Below are 25,107 nucleotides of genomic sequence, written 5' to 3' on the forward strand. Positions count from 1 at the left end.
TCCAGTTTGGACAGTTTGGCCATTTGCTCTTCTTGGCTAAGGGCTAATTTTCTGACGATCTCAGTCAGTTCAGAGAGCTCGGAAGTGCATTGTTTTCCTTCCACCTTCACAGCTGAGCTTTCTGAGGTCATCTGCACCTGAGTAAATGTAGTTTTTGTTTTATTTTGTGGCTGAAACTTCTTTGTTTCTCTTGCCATATTTCGTAGCTCAGACTGCAGTTCTCGAAAACTCAGTAACATGGGCTTCATAGGAGATATTCGTGCATATACCTGTTCATCTATCAGCCCTCTTAAAAACTGACGAGTCAGTTTACTATCTCGATCTGGAAAGGGCCTACCACCCCTCTGATTTTCTTCCACAGCCCGCAAGGTTGCCTCCAGTGCTATGGCATAGGAGCAGGCTGACTTGCATGATCTCTGGCTCTGCTCATAAAAGTCAGCTAAGGGATCTAATGAGCCCTGAGTATCACTGTATTCTGCCCTCAGTTCATTAAATGCCTTCTCAGGGGTCTGGTCGCTGTGCGGAAGGTTAAGAACCAACTTCCTGGCCTCTCCATTGAGGTGTCGAATCACTGTGGAGAAGCGAAGATGTACAGGGAGGTCAATGGCATCCAACAGGTACTGCATATCGCGGATCCAGTCTTCCACCAGCATCTTACTGTCTGCATTACCAGTAAAAACTGCCACATTCTTTACTTGGTGCGTCTGTAGAAAACCACCATATGTTGCTTGGGGGAGGCGTGGGCTGATGGTAGTCCTCCCATAGTCCAACTGAGAGTCAGGATGGTATGTGTACGAGGCCATGGCACCCGGTGGGGGCCGAGGAATGTATGAGGCAGCTCCTGAGTGGTCATATGTGTGAAACCCCAAAGCATGCGGCTGCATGTGCTGTGGTACAGCAGCTTGCTCGGGACCAGTGTGGTTGGGGGCTCCATATGAGCCAAACTGGGAACTAATTAAAGCCGGGTTGGGGGCCCCGGTGTTTGCAGTGGATATTTGCGTTTGTGCTTCCCCCTGGGTGCCACCCTGATAATTAGGTGCAACCAATTGAGAAGGCTGGAATGTGGGTCTGGGCTGTTGTGGTAACACAGCTGCATTTTGGGATGCACTGTAATAGTTTTGACAACCAAGGTGGGCTGGTGCAGGAGGAGGAGGAAGAGACAGTTGCGGCGGGACGGGGTACTGGTCACTATAGAAGGACAAATGGGGAGGAAGAGGAGTAGACTGCTCTTCACGTGCCCATGGCTGTGGTTGTGTGTGGCCTGAAATGGCACTAGTGTTATTTTGCTGGGACCCTGTGAGAGATCCTGGACCCAGAGGCTCAACTGAGTAATTATGCCACATTTTTGCCCTTCCTTTCTTTCTTTATTTCTTTACTGAACAGATTTTGTCTATGTCTAAAGAAGTTGCTAACACAATAATGTTCTTTGCATCAAATAAGATGAATAAGAGCATCAAATAAGAGCGAATAAATACAACACACTGCTCACCACAAATATGAAAAAAATGGAGGTGTTACTGAATCACAACGACCCCTTTAAATGGCTAGCTGGGATTTTTTTTTTTTTACACTATTATCACAAAACAAAACACATTTTACATAAAGCTTTCAAGAATACACTGTGATACTGCTCAAATTTAAACTGGAGACACAGTCAACCGGAACAAAGTCTTCTTTTTTTTTTAAATCAAAAATTCCCCTCCAACCTGTTGGTCTTGAAGAACCGCAATCCGGGTCACGGCACCAAGATGTAACCCAGGCTTTCCGACCCTAAATCTGCAATCTGCAACTGATGGAAGACACCCTAGGCTCTGCGTTGTGTTTTATGGTGAAGGCGGGGTGTGATCCGTGCAGGGGCGGAATCAGACACAGGGCTCTTCAGACTTTCGCGCTTTTATTTCATCCACCCTTGCAAGCAATAAACACACTGTCACAATTCACAAAGGAGTTCAATGCCGGTCAAACACTTTCATGTAGCTTATCTAAACATGTCAAAATCTGACTATACAGCTAAATATATTGTGTCAAAACGTAATGAACATAATAAACTGTTTGTCAGGGCTTTTTGTCATTGACTTGGATACTTTGGTAGTATTTCTACTGAGGCAATCGGAGAACAGAAGGAGACGTTATGAACGATGACATCAATTTCCTTCGCGGTTTTAGAATTGGAGTCTGCCTGTAGTTTTAGCAACGGCAGCGAAGTGACCGGAGCCGTTTAGTTCAGGTTTGCCACACTTACAAATTCTGAACTGAATTCAATTTAATAGATGGGTACTTTGGACAATTTCCGCTAAGTGTCATAGCATTGAATTGGCGCCTTATACATGTCACGGTCAAACGTTAGTGCTGATATAAACAGAGCCCAGAGTCCAGATTCTCTGTAGGCATTATAGAAAATTTTTTAAACCAGACCAGTTTAGTCCAGTAATCTTAAATAAAACCAAACAACCGTTCCCCCTCATAAGTCCCTTAATATTAAACACAGAGCTTTTCCGACAGGTTAGAGAATGTACTTCGGCATTTTCTTGCCTCCCATCGTCACTTTCTGTGTTAAATTAAATTCTGGATTAATAAGGGTTGTTGTGATGGTGTTGTACAGTGCTTTAAGATCTTGTTCAATGTGGCCTTTTTTTCTTTTTAACTTTGAGCCCCTGCCCCTCCAAAGGTCTCTGCACGGCCCTGATGTTAGCATCTGGTTTTTCTGGAGCATGTTCACTATAAATCTCAGGCACTCAATCTCCCATTTAAGTTGATTGATTTTTACCAGCAAGGCTGCAGAAGTTTGATCTAGACTCATCATGAGGCTCTAGGCCACAGAGCTGAGCACCCAAAACTGCTCAAAGCAGAGCTGAAGCTCCAAGGACATTTTGAATCAAAACAAACTCTGGTAGAAGGCATTTTTTAAACTTTATTCCATGTAAAGAACAGACAGGTTTGCAAAAGTACTTAAAAGTACTTAGGACTGTAGACCATAGTGAAAACAGTATAGATTTCAAACAGTACTTTGGAAAAAACAGTATAGAAATATTTCACAACGACCACTTTGTAGTCACTTTTCAATAAGGTTTTTTAGCAGGGGTGTCCTCAGAGACTCGGTTCTCACAATTTTGCCAATTTAGCCCTTCACATTGAGAGCTTCTGCAAAACATCAACCTTGATCCGATATTTGGTTGAGGTTTGGTTGATATTTGGGACTTTGGTTGGTGACTAAATCATTTTAGACATCCTATCAGTGGAAAACTGCATCAAGCACTCTGACCTATTTGCACTCCTTAAGTGTGAATGCCTCATTAGATGCTCGCCAGCTGAGCTTTTATCAGATCTCCCCATAAAGAAAAATATGATTTTAAAATAAGTTCAACAAACACTACTTCAATTTAAGAGAAGTGTTTGCACTGGATGAACCAGCCTTTAACCATATGTGAAATGTGAAATGCACTCTGTAAATGCCAGTCTGGAAGTAAAGATTTCTTGATTTTGTTGAAAGCAGTGATTTGATTGACTAATTTAACAGCAGAATGGACTTTTTTTTCTTTTGCACATTATTTTATTTGAATCTTTGAAATTAATCTAACGGAAACAGAAATGAATTGTGGGCAGGTTCTGTTGAGCATGATGATGTCACATAAACTGACTAGTCATCAGGCGCTTTTGGAACTTTTGTCAATAAAAGAGGAGTTCCTACAGGAATTTATCCATTTGAAGAGTTCGTCTCAGACAGATTACTTCAAGAAATTTCATTGAGCTTCAGTTTTGCAAGTAAGTATTTATTTAGAAATTAGTGAGGCAAAGAAGAAAAGTTGAATTTTGTGAAGGAATTGTGAAGCGATGTTGCAGATAGGTCAACATCAAACCATTTTACTATTTTTTTGATGAAAATATCAAATGTCTCATTTGTGTTTTAGTGTCTTTTTGCATGTTTGCTAAGTTTGTTGAGTATTGAAACATGCAGTTTTTCATGCAAAAAAATTGGTTTTCCTTAAGGTTTCATAGATAGTTGATGATTTTCACACATGAAATGATAGATTTAATATAATAGGTAACTAAATGATCATTAAATTTACAGTGTTTACTATAAAAATGACTTTCTGTAGAGTTGTGTTGTACATTTTAGACATGCTTTGTGCAAGTCATTGACCACTTTTGCGTGTCTGGTTTTTTTTCACAGTCATGCAAAGATCAAGTGAACGTTTGTTAAGGAACGGCTACTACGATATATATGGACAACCAGTTATTTCCTACAGGGAAACAGCAGTGAGGTATATTAAATCAGCAAAAAAATTTTTAACTCTTATGTCTTATGCAGTCATCTGCTGATCAATGTACATATTTACTCACTTGTATTTTTTCCATCTTGGGTCAGGAGGAGGTACATTACAGGTCGCCCAGTAAGTCCCCCTAGAAACCGCCCGGCGAACCGCCCGGCGAACCGCCCGGCAAACCGCCCAGCAAACCGCCCAGCAAACCGCCCGACAAATGAAGAGATATCATTAAGAGAGAGGCATCAGACTCGTGCGGTGCAAATTATTTTGGACCGAGAAAACCAGATGATAGACTGTCTGATAAACATTCGCCATATCACCCGCTTATTCTTTTTCACCTTCATCACTTGTGGTAAATACTCTCCCACAAACAATCCGTTTGGAAGTGTTACAGAAAGTCTGTATTTTGAAATTCGTCTCACTGTTGTCTTCTGCTCATGTTCATCAGCTTGTCTTTGGTGGATTATTTGCCCACGACCGTCTAAGATGTCTCTTACAACAACTATGACAGACATGGTAGGCTTTCTCTTCCTAATCCTAACACTGATTTAATTATCATGAACAAACATGAGAACAAGCTGTTAACTTTTATGTTGTGCACAGGGTCCAATCTCTGGAGTTGAGGATCAGGGACATCTCTCCAGGCTGCAGATGTTGGAGAAAAAAATTAACTACCTTCTACCAGAAGTAGACCTGTGGCCAAACTTTGCTCTCCACTCTCAAGGTGACCCATTACAAATAAGATCATCAACTAGATTGCACATTTTCAGTATCAAATTTTTCTGACTCACATTATTTCTCTTCTTGTGTTTTGTGTATAGGAGCAACGATTTTGTACAAAAAAACGACAGAGTCATGTGAAAGCCATATTGGATGTAGAATACTTGGAGTGCCTATCAGGGCACCAGCTATAGATGCAGACATTGTTATTCAGGTCTTAATGACACTTAGATTATTCAAGAAATATTAGGAAAAAAGTGATGTTTCTTGTTGATATAATATTAGGCCTTATGATTTCTTTTCTCTTAGTCTTGGTACCCCACCTAAACTTTGTTTTGTTCTCTGTTTTCAGGGAAGAACTCATCTGCATCCTGGACAATGCTGGGCCTTTTCAGGCTTCCCAGGACGTTTGGCCATCTCATTGTCTCACACAGCCATCATCAGACATGTGTCCCTGGGCCACATTCGAAAGATTGTGTCCCCAACGTCCTCCGTCTCCAGTGCTCCTAAAGAGTTTTCTGTCTTTGTAAGTCAAGTGAAACGAGTGTCAAAACTGTAATATATATATATATCCACCTATTGCATATTTTAAGTATACTTGTGATAGCATTGATTCCGTATGACATCACTTGATCTCATTCTAAATGATGCAAACATTCTGCCTGCACTAATGAATTTTCTGCTTATCTCAGGAAGTGATATGTTTTCAGCTACACCAACTAACTTTCACATTTCTAGAAAGAACAAGATAATGAACTGGATTTCTATCTAATTTTGTCTCAGGGAAAGAAGAATTTAGAAGATGAGGAAACTCATTTGGGAACTTTCATATATGACGAAAATGGAGACCAAATTCAGACCTTCAAACTTTCTGTAAATATGTCAAATTAATGTTTTATTATCCAAATACATTTCACTCAGAAGCCCAGACTGACTGACCCTGTTATAAATATTGATTGTTTTTCCTAAACTGGGTATTAATAGCATTCAATATACAAAAAAATACTTTAAATAAAATGGCAGATACTGTATTATTGTTCCGTTCAAAATGCTCCACTAAAAATTTCTATTTAAACCATAAAAATTATGTTAATGCTGCACTCCCAGAGCTCTCGAGTGAGAGTGCAACTGATAGAAAGCATTGAAAAAATAATCAGTTAGTCAACTTTGTAGCAAATATGTCGTCTAGAAATAGTGCCTAGATGCATCACCAGGCTCCACCTGCATATGCAGCCACAGAAAGCTTTGTTATCGAACCCTAACTATTCCAAAACACAGAGATACGGAGCGATCAACTTGAACAGATGCAAACAAAAAAAAACAGTTGATATTTTTTTCTTGGCATAAATCTTGTTGAAAGAATACATCAACTTTTATTATGTCTTGACAACAACAAAAAAAGTCAACCTCTTATGACAAAACAATCATTTTTGACATCTCATAATAAAAAACCAACAAAAAATCCCAGTGTTACTACATAACAGTTTGTTTTAGCAAGATATCAACATACTTCCCTTGCTATCTTGAGAAATACTATGCAAAATATTTTTATAGCAAGGCCAGTTGAACTAGGCTTCCATGCACTTTAAGACAGACCTCCTTTGTTTCTATTGTCTATTTGCAGCTATGGATTACCAATCTAACCTCCCTAATTTGTATCTCTCTTGGCTTACAGGCTGATAAAGTTGGCCCCTACAACCATGTTACACTACAGGTGAACAGCAACTGGGGAGAATCGGGCTACACCTGCCTCTACGACTTCAGAGTGCATGGAGATCTAGCCAAAGAATGAGGTCAACAAGGAGGAAAGGGGTGTAAGATAGGAAAGGGGAAAAAGTACATTTTTTTCTTTGATATATATTTTTTGTAGATGTTTTTGGAATTAATTATAAATCCTGATTAAAACAGTTACACCACTCATCTATAAGTAGACAATCAAATGAAGATGAAAAACAACACACACACACATCCATGAAGGCTCTCAGACAGGTACCACAGGAACAGAAAACATTTTCTTGTTACCCCCATCTTGGTGCCTGCATGTTGGGTTTACTGCGGTGAGCAAGAGGGAGGTTCAGAGAACTCACCCTTTCTGGAGTCCTTGGAGGGTGTACTGGAGTGCACCCCTCAGGGATTCCCTTGTTCTAGTGGAGAACTTCAACAAGGCAATGGGCAATGACAGTGAGACCTGGAGAGATGTGGTTGGGAGGAATGGTCCCGGAGATCTAAACTCGTGAACTTCTGGGTTCTCTCCGGGTCCGCAGTTTCTTCCCACAGACATCACAAATTGGCATGCATGGGTTCTCTCTGGGTGCACCAGCTTCTTCCCAAAGACATAAAAGTAGCATGCATGGGTTCTCTCTGGGTGCTTCACCTTCCTCCCACAGACATCATAAATTGGCAACAATGGGTTCTCTCCGGGTCCGCCAGCTTCTTCCCACAGACATCATAAATTGGCATGCATGGGTTTTCTCCGGGTGCTCTGGCTTCCTCCCGCAGACATAAAAGTAGCATGCATGGGTTCTCTCCGGGTCCGCCAGCTTCTTCCCACAGACATTATAAATTGGCATGCATGGGATTTCTCCGGGTGCTCCGGCTTCCTCCCGCAGACATAAAAGTGGCATGCATGGGTTCTCTCCGGGTGATCCGGCTTCCTCCCGCAGACATAAAAGTAGCATGTGTGGGTTCTCTCCGGGTGCTCCGGCTTCCTCCCGCAGACATAAAAGTAGCATGTGTGGGTTCTCTCCGGGTCCGCCAGCTTCTTCCCACAGACATTATAAATTGGCAACAATGGGTTCTCTCTGGGTGCGCCAGCTTCTTCCCAAAGACATAAAAGTAGCATGCATGGGTTCTCTCTGGGTGCTTCGCCTTCCTCGCACAGACATCACAAATTGGCAACAATGGGTTCTCTCCGGGTGCTCCGGCTTCCTCCGCAGACAAGAAAGTAGCATGTGTGGGTTCTCTCCGGGTCCGCCAGCGTCTTCCCACAGACATCACAAATTGGCATAAAGGGTTCTCTCCGGGTGCTCCGGCTTCCTCCCGCAGACATAAAAGTAGCATGTGTGGGTTCTCTCCGGGTCCGCCAGCTTCTTCCCACAGACATCATAAATTGGCATGCATGGGTTCTCTCCGGGTTCTTCGCCTTCCTCCCACATCAAAAACACAATTGTTAGGTTAATTCTCCATGTGTTACATGGTCATTTGTCCTGTGTCTCACTGCATTGCCCTGGGATGGTTTGGCAACCGGCACAATTCCATGTTCAGGTTCTCTTTTTTGCACCATTTAAAATGGAAACACTGACACTTTTACATAAACTGGTGGTACATTTACCATAAACTGTCTGAGAGCATTAACATATTCAACCACAAACATAAACTCTGAAAACAGTGCATCTTCATGTCTTAATCAAAATTAAAGATTGTCTGTCCAGGTTATGGAATACAGCAACATGACTTTGTAGATAATGATGCACTAACACAATTCTTTAAGTTATTTCACAGATATTGAAGTTTAACTTTTTGTTTCATGTTATTCTTTCGGGACTGATTCCAGTGAGAGGTAGTTTACTGCTACAGGCTCAGACTATTTTCTGTCAATATCTATTGTATAGACTTTCCCAGATCTCCCTTTTGTAACATGTGTATTGTAAACTAATATTGTAATTGAATCTGTCTTTCTTTCAGAAGGTTTGTTGACAGTTTTGTGTTTGTGTGTTTTTTATTTTTGCCCTCTTGAAGCCAGCCAGCCTCGGCAGATGGCTGCTCATCCTGAGCCTGGTTCTGCTGGAGGTTTCTTCCTTTTAAAGGGAGTTTTCCTCTCCACTGTTGCCTTGTGCTTGCTCAGGATGGGGGATCCCTTGGATTAAACATCCATCGCGATCTGCTGGTGACCCCTCCGCAGAATCGCCACCTTAACGTGGTGGAGGGGTTTGAGTATCCCCATGACCCAGATGGAGATTTTGTCTTGGGGTTCAGCCAATAGTGAGGCTTCCCAGGGCAGGCTGCCATTGGGGAGGGATCAGACTAAGAGCGATTCAAGGTTTTCAGTGAAGGGCTACCAAAGGAATCAGGTATTTCTAGGACACAGACAGTTATCCCAAGTACGGTTTTGCTGGAAGTTTCTCCCTATAAAAAGTCAGTAATCTTCTTCACTGATAAAAATGACAATGAATTCACTGTACTCCAATGCCCTCCTGTGACTGCTAATTGTGCTTCCATTAAGGTACCAGAATGTGAGGCTCCTAAGTCACATGGGGACTTTGGTCTCTTTGGGCCAACGAGTGAGCAGTGTGAGACTAAGTGGAGATTTGAGACAGACACACAGGCATGGAAGGTTCTGGCTCAATACTTGGAGAGGAGCCACTCACCCACACTTGAAGGAGGTCCACACCTTGGAGCAGTTGCCTACACCTGAAGGGGCCAATGGGTCCATGTTTGAAGGAGAACTGCACATGACAGAGGGCCAGAAGGAGGCGTGCACATGTCAGTTCAGTGGTTCAAAATGCCAAAATGCCTGGGCTTCTGCCTACATTCTCTGGACTTGTGTTTTAAAAATAAAAGCCTCTAAATTACTTCAAATGGTTACCGGTGTTGTGTCCATTCATTTTACCTTTACAGTCTCACTATTTGCACAGTCCTTCCAACCTACACATAGCTGAATGTGAGAAACTGCCACATAGCATGGCATGTGGGTACACCAACAATGACAGACATTTGAATTGCATTTCTCCATGTTGTCATCTTAAGTAAGAATGTCATTTCATCATGGTAATGTCACAGTCAGTTTCCGCAAGCTACCCTCTCTGTACATGAGTACAACAGGAATCAAGAAATAGTGAAAAATTAAAATTTAGAAAGGTTCTTAAATTTCTTAAATAATCTTAAATAAGCTACAATGAGCCAAAATTATTTTCTTCATTCCACTATGTCTGCAGTTCTAACATTCTGCTCAGCCTTCTTCTGCAATAACTAAGAGTGCCACCATTATTGTAGTTCTTAACTGCTAACTCAGCCCTCGCCTGAGGTAACTGAGTGATCCACCATGTCTGTAGTTCTAACCTTCAATCATTGTCATTCTAAAACACCAATATTAATGTACCGCCTGAGGCACTGCACCACTCTGAGAGGTAAATAGAGGCATTTATTTTCAGATTTTCACTAAGCTATATTTTAAATGGCCACATTAGTGTTCCGTCATAGTTAGAACTACAGAGATGGCGTCTTTGTAGTCCAAACCAGCAGCTCCGCTTTTCTCTGTGTTCTGTTGCTATAGTAATAGCCGATGTAATAGTAATAGATGGTGCTTCTTCACCTCGAGAGGAGCCGGTTGAGGTGGCTCGGGCATCTGGTCAGGATGCCTCCCTGATGAGGCGTTCTGGGCACATCCCATCAGGAGGAGGCCCCGGGGAAGACCTGCGACACGCTGGAGGGACTATGTTTCTCGGCTGGCCGGGGTTCACCCAGAAGAGCTCGGCATACCAGTCCCAACAACCACGCTGTTACAATAAAAAAATAAATAAATGCTACTACACAATTACAACATTAGGGATTGTAACCACCCATTTTAGAGCAAGCCAAGGCTGCCACCTGGTGGCAAAAGAGGAACACTAACTGTCAAATCAGTGTGGAATCACTGCTGCTGTGCGTCCTGGATGTCAGCATCTGGCTTTCCTGGAGCATGTTCACTATAAATCTGAGGTGCTCAATCTCCCACTTAAGCTGATCTTTTTTTTTTTTTACCAGCAAGGCTGCAGCAGTTTGATTTGAGGCTCTAGGACACTGAGCTGAGCACCCAAAACTGCTCAAAGCAGAGCTGAAGCTCCAAGGACATTTTGAATCAAAACATAATTACAAACTCTGGTAGAATTTTTCAGATTTTATTCCATATAAAGAACAGACATCAGGTTTACAAAAGTACTTAAGACTGTAGACCATAGTGAAAACAGTATAGAATTTCAAACAGTACTTTGGAAAAAACAGTATAGAAATATTTCACAACGACCACTTTGTAGTCACTTTTCAATAAGGTTTTTTAGCAGGGGTGTCCTCAGAGACTCGGCTCCCACAATTTTGCCAATTTAGCCCTTCACATTCCTACTGACGGCTGCAGCAAAACATCAACCTTGATCCGATATATTATGATTTCATGGTCTTTGGTTGGTGACTAAATAATTTTAGACATCATCATACAGTCATACCAGTGGAAAACTGCATCAAGCACACTGACCTATTTGGACTCCTTAAGTGTGAATCCCTCATTAGATGCTCACCAGCTGAGCTTTAATCAGATCTCCCCATAAACAAAAATATGATTTTAAAATAAGTTCAACAAAGAAAAGTTCAGTTATCAACCAAACACTACTGACAGCATCAATTTAAGATAAGCATTTACACTGGGTGAAACAAAAGCAGCATTTAACCCTATGTTAAATACACACTAGAAAGCAAGTCAAAAGCTTTGATTATGGAAACTTGGTCCTTTATGCAAATTCCAAATAATGTTCTGCCTTGATCGCCATCGACACTCCCTCCGCTCAGCCTCGGGCTCTTCCGACGAGAGCGAGAATGTAGAGGAAGATGTTGATGATGTCCATGTACAGGTTGATAGCAGCAAAGACATATTCCTCTGGGCTCAGAGCGAGCTCCTTGTTGCCAAGCAGCAGCTGGGTGTCCACAGCCAGGAACTGAAAGGCACAAAGGAGTTCAATGCCGGTCAAACACTTTCATGTACCTTATCTAAACATGTCAAAATCTGACTATACAGCTAAATATATTGTGTCAAAACGTAATGAACATAATAAACTGTTTGTCAAGTTCTTTTTTGATTTGTGCAGCTTCCCACTTGAGAAGGGATGGATGAATGGATGCAGACTTTTTAAAACAGGATTTTACTCAAAGGACCAAGCAGTTTTCTTCATTTTTATCCTTCATTTATTTAGTGCATGTCAGGATATTCCACATTTGGTCCAGAGCAGGTAAAAGCCTTTGGACAAACCCAAAAGAAAACAAGAAATAATTACTTAATTGTTTGCAAATTTACACAAATTAATTTCAATCAAACTACAAAGAAAACAAACCATATAAACAATACTAAGCAACCCACTGTGAATCAAACCCCCAAAATAACTAAAGTTAAATGAACAAGTAACTAAACTTAAGTTCCTTAACTTTAAAATACATTTCAAATTCATCTTTTCAATAACATATTTACATTTATTTAAATATACAACCATCACTTTTCAATATTAGTCATAAATATTAAGTTCATGAATATAAATAACTTTAAGATGTCATTTCTAATATAATGCTAAATTAATAAATAGCTAAGCTTAACATCTAAATTCATTATTCAAAATACAACAATCAGTTCATTCATAAAATCAATCAATCAATATTACTTCAGGCGTGTTGTAGTTGATGGTGTTAATGAGCAGGCAGAGCTGAAGTCCGACAGGAGATCATGAGTAGCTTTGCAGTCCGATCTCATCAACAATAAAGCTCGAGTCTTACCGGCTGTCTCTCTGCTCGTCTACAAGTTCATCCAGATCTGCAACTCGACCAGGATCTTTGATTGAAAGGGTCCACAAAAGGGTCCACAAACTCCCGATTTCTTTGTCTGGCTTTCTTTTCCGCGTTCCGCGTTCTTTTCCGCGTTCCGCGTTCTTTTCCGCGTTCCGCGTTCTTTTCCGCGTTCCGCGTTCTTTTCCGCGTTCCGCGTTCTTTTCCGCGTTGTCCGTCCCTCATTTAAGTCCGTGTGGAACACAGTGAGCGCATTTTTTTTTTTTTTCCCCAATTTGACTTCACACCTCCCACTCGATCTTTCCAGGAATCACTGGAAGATCGCAGATCCACTGTCACTTTCTGGGTTTTTTAATCCTCTTTGGCTTGACTTTGTGTTTGTTCTTCTACAGGTATTAAGACGATGAGCCTCCTAACATCCCTGTGAAGAATGGTGGTTTTCATTTTATCTTTCTTTGGTGGATGAGTTGATCTTTGCTTGACATGTTTGTTATAGGAGTGCAATAACTTGGGACAACCTGGACATTTACGTCCCTCACAACACCCTTGTTGTCGGGATTAGCACTTACAACTTTGCCCAGTATAAACTGTCCTCTAAGTGCATTTTGGTCACACAACCAGACAATGTCGCCAACAGCAACATTTCTTTGGGAAGTGTGCCATTTGCTCCTCACAAAAAGATTAGGACCAGCCAGCTGCCTCCAACTTTTCCAGAATTTAGTAACCTCATTTTGCATAGCGCCAAGTCGTTTGAATGAATAGCTGGAAAAGTCAAACATTTTTACATCACCTGTCTGGGATGCTCGGCCGAGCAAAAGGCTGTTAGGTGTGACATACTGAATACAACCCTCTCGACTCTGTAGTCTGGCATCAATGGGGCGCTCATTTGCTAGATTGGCAGCATTATAAAGAGCTGTGTGAAACTCACTAAAAGTTAGTGAGAATTCTTGACCAAGACTCTGGAAAGCTCTTTTCACAATGCCAACAGCAGCTTCAGCAGCTCCGTTTCTGTGAGGTGAGTCTGCAGGAAGGATTTTCCACACCCACTCAGTCCCATTCTTTGCTGCAGTTTCTTCCAAACCTGATATATTTTGGGTGCCCAGGTATCTATAGAGCTCCTCTAAAACTGGTTTTGCTCCAACAAAATTGGTGCCTGCATCAGACCAGATCTTTTGTGGGTGACCTCGGATTGCAGTAAATCTCTGATAAGCCATCAAGAAACTTTCAGTGGAAAGAGAGCTTGCCAATTCGGTGTGAATAGCTCTACTGGCCATACAGCAAAAGACAACACCCTAGACCTTAATTGTCACCCTTTTTTGACGTCATCTCTGACATGATAAGGTCCGAAGAGATCAACTGAAGTGAACTTGAAAGGAGGAGCAGGCTCAGTTCTCTCAGGTGGCAAATCACCCATCAACTGCTGGCACTTCAAAGCTCGAGCTTTCCTACAGACCATACAGCTATCAACAATCTTTTGGGCTATCCTTCGTCCTTTTACAACCCAGGCTTTTTTCCTCATCCTCAATAGGGTTCCAGCAATGTGCAGCATTGTGAGTGTGTGCACCCAACAGTGTTGACACCCAAGCATCATGGGGTATGATGGGAACTGCAACTCTATCTTCTCTAAAGATCTGTATTCTGCCACCACATACTAATAACCCAGATTCTTTGTCTTGATAAATCACCAACCTATCCATGGTTGTGTTAGGAAAGTTGGCACCCATCTGAGCAGTAAGGAAAATATCCCTGAGAGCATCTTCTCTTTCTCTCACAGAGACTACCCCTGCAGAGCAGACTGCCTCCCACTTTGGTTTATTCACAGCTTGATTTTTCCCTATAAATCTCTTTGCTGCTCTCCAAACCCAAACAATTGTCTTGACCAATAGTGTTAAACTGCTAAAGCGGCTAACATCTACCAGGTTCTGTATGGATATCGATGGCCGCTGCTTCTTTGCCAAGACCTCTGTTCGATTTTCAAGTGATTCTTGTTTGAACCCTGATTCCTTTATACTGGTTCTTGTGGTTACAGCAATGAATGCTTTCTTTTGCAGCTTTGTGATACTTTCTTTTGCATTGATGGCAATTTGCCTAGGTGATTTAATAGGCCAAATTTCAACTGGAGATTTTAAAAATGCTGGGCCTTGTTGCCACTTAGAGTTAAGATCAAGATCTTGAGGGCTGGCTCCTCGAGTAATGATGTCAGCAATATTTTGATCCCCAGGAATCCACCACCAATCTTGGATTCTTGTGTTGCTCTGGATCTCTCCAATCCTATTAGCAAAGAATGATTGGAACCCATAGCTTTCTCTCTGAATTGCTCCGAGAACTGTTTGACTATCAATGAGATGATACCACTTTTCAATTTTAATTTGGCAATGCATCTCAAAGTACTTCTTTAAGCGTGATGCAAACACTGCTCCACATATCTCTGCTTTAACAGCCTCACCTCTTTGTTCCAATGGAGTCAGCTTAGCCTTGGATTCCACCAGCCTAATGATTGGGTCTTGAGTTGATCCCCACCTCAGGTACAACACTGCTCCATAAGAACATTCGCTTCCATCTGAAAATGTAATAGCTAAAGAGTTATTACAGTTTTGAAAAGGAGTTAATGATCTGACAAACTGGATCTCACTGAGCTGAGAGTACTCTTCAAAAAGCTTAATAGCTTCTTCTCTAAGATCACTGGAGAGTGCCAAATCCCAGGTATCTTTTACTTGTTTACTCACATTCTTTGCCTCTTGGAAAGCTTTCCGTACTAGGATTGCTCCCTTTTGTTTCGCAGGAGTCACCAGGCCAATTGGATCATACAGACCAGACACCTGACTGAGGAGCTCTCGCCTTGTCAGAGGGTTTGGAGTTTGTCTTCTGATTTGGTCTTGCTGGAGGTCTTGTCCAAGTCGCATCTTTCTTTTCCTCTTTGAAAAATTTATGCTGACCATGACATGGAGTTTGTCCTCCTCGACAATGTACCCCAGACCGAGTGCTTTATTGTCCTCATCCCGCATTTGGTTTGGTAAAATCATGGTCTTTACTTTCTCCTCATCCTGCTTGTTGCTACAATTTTTCCTCCCACTTTGCCCAGAAAACACCCAGGGTTTTAGTTTGAAACCTCCAGCTTTGAGAATGCGCTCCACATTTTCTGTGATTTGCTTTAGTCTGTCGGGATCATTGTGGGACACTAGAATGTCGTCAACATAGCTGTTATTTTGAAGGACTTGTCGCTCCTCTACAAGGTGAATAAATGAGGGTAAACTTGCAGTTTCTCGCATCGCCAACTGTGCAATGCATCCTGCAGGTTTATCTCCAATGTTCACTCTTGTAATTGCATAGTCTCCAACCTTTTCATCCTCAGAGTCACGCCAAATAAACCTGTGCAGGTGAACTTCTCTTTCTTCCAGCCAAACAGAATTATACATTTTCTTTATATCTCCTAATGCAGCATAAGCTCCCTCTCGGAACCTTAATAGGACAGCACGGATCTGGTTCAGGACATCTGGGCCTTTTCTCAGCAGGTCATTCATACTTATCCCTTTAAATTTCTGACTGCTATTCCACACAAGTCTTACAGGAGTTGTCACCGAGTGTGGATTTGGAGCAATTAAGTGGCTTACATATCACACTGGGCCATTCCATTTGTTGATTACTTCCTCAGACAACTTAATTGCAGCTCCACGCTGAAGCATGTCATGCACTTGTTCAGTGTAGGTAGTTTTCCAGTCAGGTTCTTTAGCCAGTTGCTTCTCTGTTCTAAAAAAATGTAGCTTCAACTGCGTTTCTGTTGTTTGGAAGGGATGCTGGATCCTCCAACCATGGGTACCTAGCATGCCAGTGAGGTTCGTTTGTGTGGCTGTCTCCTTCATTGTAGGTGAGGCCTTCCTTCACTACCTCTAGCTCCCTTTCTTCAGCGAGCGTCATCGACTTTCCTCCCGGCTGACATTTCCACACCGACAACCTCCACACTTAGACTCACAAGCCGCGCCAATACTGTCCCATCTCCACCACTCCAGGAAATCCCGGCTTGAAGTTGCAGTGCTTGATGCTTTCAGCTGGATAGAGACCTGGTGATTTAATGGTGAATTCTGTGGGATTTCATTAATTAATTCTTCATATTTGGCAGCAGCTGTCCTCATTGACCTTGCAAAGTGGGTTTTGGTGGAATAAGCAGTCATGGCAAGCTCCTCAAACAATTCTGGATGAGTTCCTCCAACCACTTTTCCTAAGGGACCATCCCACAGTACAAGGTTCCCCACAACTCTAATCCTTTGTGGTGTTAACTGACCTTCCCTATGGCTTATAAGTAATCTTATTTCTCTAGGTCTTTCAAGTTCATCCAGTGGTACATCTGGAAAAAATCTTTGCAGCTGCTTTGCTTTAACATGCTTATGAATGTCTGCAATACTGTCAAGTCCATAGCAAACAAGCTGGTAAGGTTTAAGGGTGCCTTTGGAGGTCTTCACACAATCTTCAAAAGATAACGTTTTGTCTCCACACAAACTTTCATCCCCCCAACTCCATGGACAATGAGCGTGATCTCTTCACTCTTAAGATTTAATCTGCTTGCAGCCTTGTGTGTTATGTAATTTGTATCTGATGCAAGATCAATTAATGTGCCAATTTTTTGACCAGCATTTGCAGTTACTTCAAGGAGCATCATTAACACTGGCAGTTCCTGCACTCCACTGTCCATCAGGAGATTTAACTGATTTTGAGTTGTATTGAAAGTTCTAGATGCAGTGTTTGAAAATACATCTCTACAGTCTTTAGCCAACTCAGGTGACAATTTCTTAAGAAATTCTTCTTGCTCCTCTGTATACTTTCTGCTGCTTTTGTCTTCTTCTCTGCCGAATCGGTTCCTCCTCTGGGCTGTGTTGCTTTTCTTAGCTTCAAAACTTGGGCATAGATAATAGTGATGTGGATCATCTCCATTCCTGCAGCTTTGATTCTTGCACAAGAATCCAGGTTTGCAGTATGATTTGTCATCATGTATTTCCAAACACTTTCTACATGCGCCAATTTTATTAACAGCAGCTTTTTCTCAGTTAATGTTAATGCTCTGAACTGTTTACAAAAGTAAAGTCTTTTTCTGTGTTTTCCGTCACCACAGACAACACAGTTTGCAAAGTCATCAACTGCTTTGACTGACTTGGTTCTAGCATGTCTTTGCTCCATTCGGGTCTCTCGTCTACTTGACTCTTCCTCTCTCAGTTGCTCTAGTTGCTCATAAATATTTTCTTGATCTTTCAGAAATGCAAGCAGGTGATCAAATCGATTCTCTGGTGTCACAGCATTCCTTTTATCAGCTGCATAAACAGCCATTCCTTCTTCAAAACTTCAGGGAGCTTAGTTTCAATTGACTTTGTAACCAGAGGGTTCTTAATAGCTCCAGTATTTCCAAGATCACTTAAATCCTTAAGAGCTTTTTCAACAGCTTGGATCAACTCCACGATTCTTCTTGGCTGGTGACCTCTAACTGCAGGAATTCTCTGTAGCTCTTCCACAATTTCAATTGCAATAGAGGTCTGATTTCCATACCGGTTTTCAAGGACTTGAAAAATATCTTCTGGAGTGCTATAGGAGGTTAAGCGAAGGTCTCTCGTGATTTTCTCATCCAGACTGTCCAGCAGCTGCACTTTCTTCACTTCTTTTGAACCAGTTGGTTCTCCTTGTTTTTGAAGTGCTTCCCAGTCTTTTCTCCATCTATAAAAGTCACGTTTGTTTCCAAAAAACTTTGGGAGAGAAGTTGGTTTCAGCTTGATGGTTGGTAAAGAATAATTTTGGGAAGTTACAATTTGATCTTTCTTTTCTTCATCTTTTAGCTTTGCATGAATGAACTCTGCTGTCCTGGAAACCAGCTTGGGGACACTAAGTTCCAATTCTCTCAGACGATCTTGGATTTCATCTCGTGCTCCATGAGGGATCCATCTTTTCCAGTGACAATGAGCTTCTTTTGCAGCCTTTAAGAGTTCCCTCAGGTGGTTAAGGGTGAAGTCATATGCTTCCTTCTCCACTCCTGGTTTGATAGTGGCAGCATGTTCACATTCTAATTCCGCTACTTGAAGTGCAACTAACAGTTCAGTTTTTCCAAAGGTTCTCCACAGGGTCTCCTGGATTAAGCCTTTGACTTCTCTTACTTTTTCTTCACACTCATTTGCAGTCTTTTCCAGGTCAGATTTCTGCTGTTCAGTCAGTGTGACTCCATCATCTTCACCAAAGTTGGATTCCAATTCTGCGATGAGACTTGCTTCGAGATCATCATTTGCCGTCATTACTTTTCCAGCCTCTATGTTGAGCTTGTGGAAACTGTCCTTTAGTTCCTCTTCAGTCATGTCCTCATGCGTCCGAGTTATGTTGTTGATCAATCGAGTCAACAATCTTTTTGCTGTCGTTCTTTCCATCTTTGCCTGAACAACAGACTTTCCATCAGCTGAATCCGCCATCTTTTGAAACAGTTCTTTTTCCATCAGCAGTTGCGTCCGGTTTTTACTGTCAAGTTCTTTTTTTGATTTGTGCAGCTTCCCCACTTGAGAAGGGATGGATGAATGGATGCAGACTTTTTAAAAACAGGATTTTACTCAAAGGACCAAGCAGTTTTCTTCATTTTTATCCTTCATTTATTTAGTGCATGTCAGGATATTCCACATTTGGTCCAGAGCAGGTAAAAACCTTTGGACAAACCCAAAAGAAAACAAAGAAATAAATTACTTAATTGTTTGCAAATTTACACAAATTAATTTCAATCAAACTACAAAGAAAACAAACCATATAAACAATACTAAGCAACCCACTGTGAATCAAACCCCCAAAATAACTAAGTTAAATGAACAAGTAACTAAACTTAAGTTCCTTAACTTTAAAATACATTTCAAATTCATCTTTTCAATAACATATTTACATTTATTAAATATACAACCATCACTTTCCAATATTAGTCATAAATATTAAGTTCATGAATATAAATAACTTTAAGATGTCATTTCTAATATAATGCTAAATTAATAAATAGCTAAGCTTAACATCTAAATTCATTATTCAAAATACAACAATCAGTTCATTCATAAAATCAATCAATCAATATTACTTCAGGCGTGTTGTAGTTGATGGTGTTAATGAGCAGGCAGAGCTGAAGTCCGACAGGAGATCATGAGTAGCTTTGCAGTCCGATCTCATCAACAATAAAGCTCGAGTCTTACCGGCTGTCTCTCTGCTCGTCTACAAGTTCATCCAGATCTGCAACTCGACCAGGATCTTTGATTGAAAGAGTCCACAAACTCCCGATTTCTTTGTCTGGCTTTCTTTTCCGCGTTCCGCTTTCTTTTCCGCGTTGTCCGTCCCTCATTTAAGTCCGTGTGGAACACAGTGAGCGCATTTTTTTTTTTTTTTTTTTCCCCAATTTGACTTCACACTGTTTGTCAGGGCTTTTTGTCATTGACTTGGATACTTTGGTAGTATTTCTACTGAGGCAATCGGAGAACAGAAGGAGACGTTATGAACGATGACATCAATTTCCTTCGCGGTTTTAGAATTGGAGTCTGTCTGTAGTTTTAGCAACGGCAGCGAAGTGACCGGAGCCGTTTAGTTCAGGTTTGCCACACTTACAAATTCTGAACTGAATTCAATTTAATAGATGGGTACTTTGGACAATTTCCGCTAAGTGTCATAGCATTGAATTGGCGCCTTATACATGTCACGGTCAAACGTTAGTGCTGATATAAACAGAGCCCAGTCCAGATTCTCTGTAGGCATTATAGAAAATTTTTTAAACCAGACCAGTTTAGTCCAGTAATCTTAAATAAAACCAAACAACCGTTCCCCCTCATAAGTCCCTTAATATTAAACAGAGAGCTTTTCCGACAGGTTAGAGAATGTACTTTGGCATTTTCTTGCCTCCCATCATCACTTTCTGTGTTAAATTAAATTCTGGATTAATAAGGGTTGTTGTGATGGTGTTGTACAGTGCTTTAAGATCTTGTTCAATGTGGCCTTTTTTTCTTTTTAACTTTGAGCCCCTGCCCCTCCAAAGGTCTCTGCACGGCCCTGATGTTAGCATCTGGTTTTTCTGGAGCATGGACTAGGTAAATCTCAGGCACTCAATCTCCCATTTAAGTTGATTGATTTTTACCAGCAAGGCTGCAGAGTTTGATCTAGACTCATCATGAGGCTCTAGGCCACAGAGCTGAGCACCCAAAACTGCTCAAAGCAGAGCTGAAGCTCCAAGGACATTTTGAATCAAAACAAACTCTGGTAGAAGGCATTTTTAAACTTTATTCCATGTAAAGAACAGACAGGTTTGCAAAAGTACTTAAAAGTACTTAGGACTGTAGACCATAGTGAAAACAGTATAGAATTTCAAACAGTACTTTGGAAAAAACAGTATAGAAATATTTCACGACCACTTTGTAGTCACTTTTCAATAAGGTTTTTTAGCAGGGGTGTCCTCAGAGACTCGGTTCTCACAATTTTGCCAATTTAGCCCTTCACATTGAGAGCTTCTGCAAAACATCAACCTTGATCCGATATTTGGTTGAGGTTTGGTTGATATTTGGGACTTTGGTTGGTGACTAAATCATTTTAGACATCCTATCAGTGGAAAACTGCATCAAGCACTCTGACCTATTAGCACTCCTTAAGTGTGAATGCCTCATTAGATGCTAGCCAGCTGAGCTTTTATCAGATCTCCCATAAAGAAAAATATGATTTTAAAATAAGTTCAACAAAACACTACTTCAATTTAAGAGAAGTGTTTGCACTGGATGAACCAGCCTTTAACCATATGTGAAATGTGAAATGCACTCTGTAAATGCCAGTCGGGAAGTAAAGATTTCTTGATTTTGTTGAGAGCAGTGATTTGATTGACTAATTTAACAGCAGAATGGACTTTTTTTTTCTTTTGCACATTATTTTATTTGAATCTTTGAAATTAATCTAACGGAAACAGAAATGAATTGTGGGCAGGTTCTGTTGAGCATGATGATGTCACATAAACTGATTAGTCATCAGGCGCTTTTGGAACTTTTGTCAATAAAAGAGGAGTTCCTACAGGAATTTATCCATTTGAAGAGTTCGTCTCAGACAGATTACTTCAAGAAATTTCATTGAGCTTCAGTTTTGCAAGTAAGTATTTATTTAGAAATTAGTGAGGCAAAGAAGAAAAGTTGAATTTTGTGAAGGAATTGTGAAGCGATGTTGCAGATAGGTCAACATCAAACCATTTTACAAATTTTTTGATGAAAATATCAAATGTCTCATTTGTGTTTTAGTGTCTTTTTGCATGTTTGCTAAGTTTGTTGAGTATTGAAACATGCAGTTTTTTATGCAAAAAAATTGGTTTTCCCTAAGGTTTTATAGCTAGTTGATGATTTTCACACATGAAATGATAGATTTAATATAATAGGTAACTAAATGATCATTAAATTTACAGTGTTTACTATAAAAATGACTTTCTGTAGAGTTGTGTTGTACATTTTAGACATGCTTTGTGCAAGTCATTGACCACTTTTGCGTGTCTGGTTTTTTTTTCACAGTCATGCAAAGATCAAGTGAACGTTTGTTAAGGAACGGCTACTATGATATATATGGACAACCAGTTATTTCCTACAGGGAAACAGCAGTGAGGTATATTAAATCAGCAATTTTTTTTTTAACTCTTATGTCTTATGCAGTCATCTGCTGATCAATGTACATATTTACTCACTTGTATTTTTTCCATCTTGGGTCAGGAGGAGGTACATTACAGGTCGCCCTGTAAGTCCCCCTAGAAACCGCCCGGAACCGCCCGGCAAACCGCCCAGCAAATCGCCAGCAAACCGCCCAGCAAACCGCCCAGCAAACCGCCCGACAAATGAGAGATATCATTAAGAGAGAGGCATCAGACTCGTGCGGTGCAAATTATTTTGGACCGAGAAAACCAGATGATAGACTGTCTGATAAACATTCGCCATATCACCCGCTTATTCTTTTTCACCTTCGTCACTTGTGGTAAATACTCTCCCACAAACAATCCGTTTGGAAGTGTTACAGAAAGTCTGTATTTTGAAATTCGTCTCACTGTTGTCTTCTGCTCATGTTCATCAGCTTGTCTTTGGTGGATTATTTGCCCACGACCGTCTAAGATGTCTCTTACAACAACTATGACAGACATGGTAGGCTTTCTCTTCCTAATCCTGACACTGATTTAATTATCATGAACAAACATGAGAACAAGCTGTTAACTTTTATGTTGTGCACAGGGTCCAATCTCTGGAGTTGAGGATCAGGGACATCTCTCCAGGCTGCAGATGTTGGAGAAAAAAATTAACTACCTTCTACCAGAAGTAGACCTTTGGCCAAACTTTGCTCTCCACTCTCAAGGTGACCCATTACAAATAAGATCATCAACTAGATTGCACATTTTCAGTATTAAATTTTTCTGACTCACATTATTTCTCTTCTTGTGTTTGTGTATAGGAGCAACGATTTTGTACAAAAAAACAGAGTCATGTGAAAGCCATATTGGATGTAGAATACTTGGGTGCCTATCAGGGCACCAGCTATAGATGCAGACATTGTTATTCAGGTCTTAATGACACTTAGATTATTCAAGAAATATTAGGAAAAAAGTGATGTTTTTGTTGATATAATATTAGGCCTTATGATTTCCTTTTCTCTTAGTCTTGGTACCCCACCTAAACTTTGTTTTGTTCTCTGTTTTCAGGGAAGAACTCATCTGCATCCTGGACAATGCTGGGCCTTTTCAGGCTTCCCGGGACGTTTGGCCATCTCATTGTCTCACACAGCCATCATCAGACATGTGTCCCTGGGCCACATTCGAAAGATTGTGTCCCCAACGTCCTCCGTCTCCAGTGCTCCTAAAGAGTTTTCTGTCTTTGTAAGTCAAGTGAAACGAGTGTCAAAACTGTAATATATATATATATCCACCTATTGCATATTTTAAGTATACTTGTGATAGCATTGATTCCGTATGACATCACTTGATCTCATTCTAAATGATGCAAACATTCTGCCTGCACTAATGAATTTTCTGCTTATCTCAGGAAGTGATATGTTTTCAGCTACACCAACTAACTTTCACATTTCTAGAAAGAACAAGATAATGAACTGGATTCTATCTAATTTTGTCTCAGGGAAAGAAGAATTTAGAAGATGAGGAAACTCATTTGGGAACTTTCATATATGACGAAAATGGAGACCAAATTCAGACCTTCAAACTTTCTGTAAATATGTCAAATTAATGTTTTATATCCAAATACATTTCACTCAGAAGCCCAGACTGACTGACCCTGTTATAAATATTGATTGTTTTTCCTAAACTGGGTATTAATAGCATTCAATATACAAAAAAATACTTTAAATAAAATGGCAGATACGTATTATTGTTCCGTTCAAAATGCTCCACTAAAAATTTCTATTTAAACCATAAAAATTATGTTAATGCTGCACTCCCAGAGCTCTCGAGTGAGACTGCAACTGATAGAAAGCATTGAAAAAAATAATCAGTTAGTCAACTTTGTAGCAATTATGTCGTCTAGAAATAGTGCCTAGATGCATCACCAGGCTCCACCTGCATATGCAGCCACAGAAAGCTTTGTTATCGAACCCTAACTATTCCAAAACACAGAGATACGGAGCGATCAACTTGAACAGATGCAAACAAAAAAAACAGTTGATATTTTTGGCCATCTCTTGAGGACAATATTTTTTTCTTGGCATAAATCTTGTTGAAAGAATACATCAACTTTTATTATGTCTTGACAACAACAAAAAAAAGTCAACCTCTTATGACAAAACAATCATTTTGACATCTCATGATAAAAAACCAACAAAAAATCCCAGTGTTACTACATAACAGTTTGTTTTAGCAAGATATCAACATACTTCCCTTGCTATCTTGAGAAATACTATGCAAAATATTTTTATAGCAAGGCCAGTTGAACTAGGCTTCCATGCACTTTAAGACAGACCTCCTTTGTTTCTATTGTCTATTTGCAGCTATGGATTACCAATCTAACCTCCCTAATTTGTATCTCTCTTGGCTTACAGGCTGATAAAGTTGGCCCCTACAACCATGTTACACTACAGGTGAACAGCAACTGGGGAGAATCGGGCTACACCTGCCTCTACGACTTCAGAGTGCATGGAGATCTAGCCAAAGAATGAGGTCAACAAGGAGGAAAGGGTGTAAGATAGGAAAGGGGAAAAAGTACATTTTTTTCTTTGATATATTTTTTGTAGATGTTTTTGGGAATTAATTATAAATCCTGATTAAAACAGTTACACCACTCATCTATAAGTAGACAATCAAATGAAGATGAAAAAACAACACACACACACATCCATGAAGGCTCTCAGACAGGTACCACAGGAACAGAAAACATTTTCTTGTTGCCCCCCATCTTGGTGCCTGCATGTTGGGGTTTACTGCGGTGAGCAAGAGGGAAGTTCAGAGAACTCACCCTTTCTGGAGTCCTTGGAGGGTGTACTGGAGTGTACCCCTCAGGGATTCCCTTGTTCTAGTGGAGAACTTCAACAAGGCAATGGGCAATGACAGTGAGACCTGGAGAGATGTGGTTGGGAGGAATGGTCCCAGAGATCTAAACTCGTGAACTTC

General features: G+C 40.7%; 4 protein-coding genes and 1 long non-coding RNA gene across 9 annotated transcripts; 3 read left to right on the top strand and 2 right to left on the bottom strand.

Moving 5' to 3' along the window:
* Positions 1-4,274: 4,274 nt before the first annotated feature.
* Positions 4,275-6,937, top strand: LOC129371343 (SUN domain-containing protein 2-like). 2 transcript variants are annotated; one of them, XM_055047903.1, is made up of 7 exons: positions 4,411-4,617; positions 4,714-4,781; positions 4,869-4,989; positions 5,087-5,199; positions 5,338-5,511; positions 5,769-5,858; positions 6,661-6,937. In XM_055047903.1, exons 1-7 carry the CDS (start codon positions 4,551-4,553, stop codon positions 6,775-6,777), a joined length of 750 nt encoding a protein of 249 aa, XP_054903878.1. In that variant the 5' UTR covers positions 4,411-4,550; the 3' UTR covers positions 6,778-6,937. The 2 variants fall into 2 exon arrangements, with proteins under 2 accessions (XP_054903879.1, XP_054903878.1); XM_055047904.1 differs by having other exon boundaries at positions 4,275-4,781.
* Positions 6,938-10,845: 3,908 nt separating this feature from the next.
* Positions 10,846-16,954, bottom strand: LOC129371276 (uncharacterized). 4 transcript variants are annotated; one of them, XR_008607137.1, is made up of 2 exons: positions 12,495-14,033; positions 10,846-11,668 (listed from the first exon to the last, which is right to left on the bottom strand). XR_008607137.1 is itself a non-coding variant. In XM_055047808.1 (2 exons), exons 1-2 carry the CDS (start codon positions 16,022-16,024, stop codon positions 11,406-11,408), a joined length of 1,338 nt encoding a protein of 445 aa, XP_054903783.1. In that variant the 5' UTR covers positions 16,025-16,954; the 3' UTR covers positions 10,846-11,405. The 4 variants fall into 4 exon arrangements, 2 of the variants coding, with proteins under 2 accessions (XP_054903783.1, XP_054903784.1); XR_008607138.1 differs by having other exon boundaries at positions 10,846-11,967; XM_055047808.1 differs by lacking the exon at positions 12,495-14,033 and adding an exon at positions 14,950-16,954.
* An 828-nt stretch (positions 16,955-17,782) lies between these two features.
* On the bottom strand, positions 17,783-20,571 carry LOC129371490 (uncharacterized). The gene is made up of 2 exons (XM_055048092.1): positions 19,694-20,571; positions 17,783-19,166 (listed from the first exon to the last, which is right to left on the bottom strand). The coding sequence occupies exon 2, from the start codon at positions 18,962-18,964 to the stop codon at positions 17,783-17,785; it is 1,182 nt and encodes a 393-aa protein (XP_054904067.1). The 5' UTR covers positions 18,965-19,166; positions 19,694-20,571.
* Positions 20,572-22,354: 1,783 nt separating this feature from the next.
* On the top strand, positions 22,355-22,817 carry LOC129371280 (uncharacterized). Its single transcript, XR_008607139.1, has 3 exons — positions 22,355-22,478; positions 22,575-22,642; positions 22,730-22,817. It is a non-coding gene; the product is annotated as an uncharacterized LOC129371280 (long non-coding RNA).
* Positions 22,818-23,121: 304 nt separating this feature from the next.
* LOC129371279 (SUN domain-containing protein 3-like) lies at positions 23,122-24,666 on the top strand. The gene is made up of 3 exons (XM_055047813.1): positions 23,122-23,367; positions 23,624-23,713; positions 24,540-24,666. The coding sequence occupies exons 1-3, from the start codon at positions 23,131-23,133 to the stop codon at positions 24,654-24,656; spliced, it is 444 nt and encodes a 147-aa protein (XP_054903788.1). The 5' UTR covers positions 23,122-23,130; the 3' UTR covers positions 24,657-24,666.
* The last annotated feature ends 441 nt before the right edge of the window (positions 24,667-25,107 follow it).

Source organism: Poeciliopsis prolifica, unplaced genomic scaffold, assembly GCF_027474105.1.
Source record: "Poeciliopsis prolifica strain line A6 unplaced genomic scaffold, Auburn_PproV2 SCAFFOLD026, whole genome shotgun sequence".
Classification (NCBI taxonomy): Eukaryota; Metazoa; Chordata; class Actinopteri; order Cyprinodontiformes; family Poeciliidae; genus Poeciliopsis; species Poeciliopsis prolifica.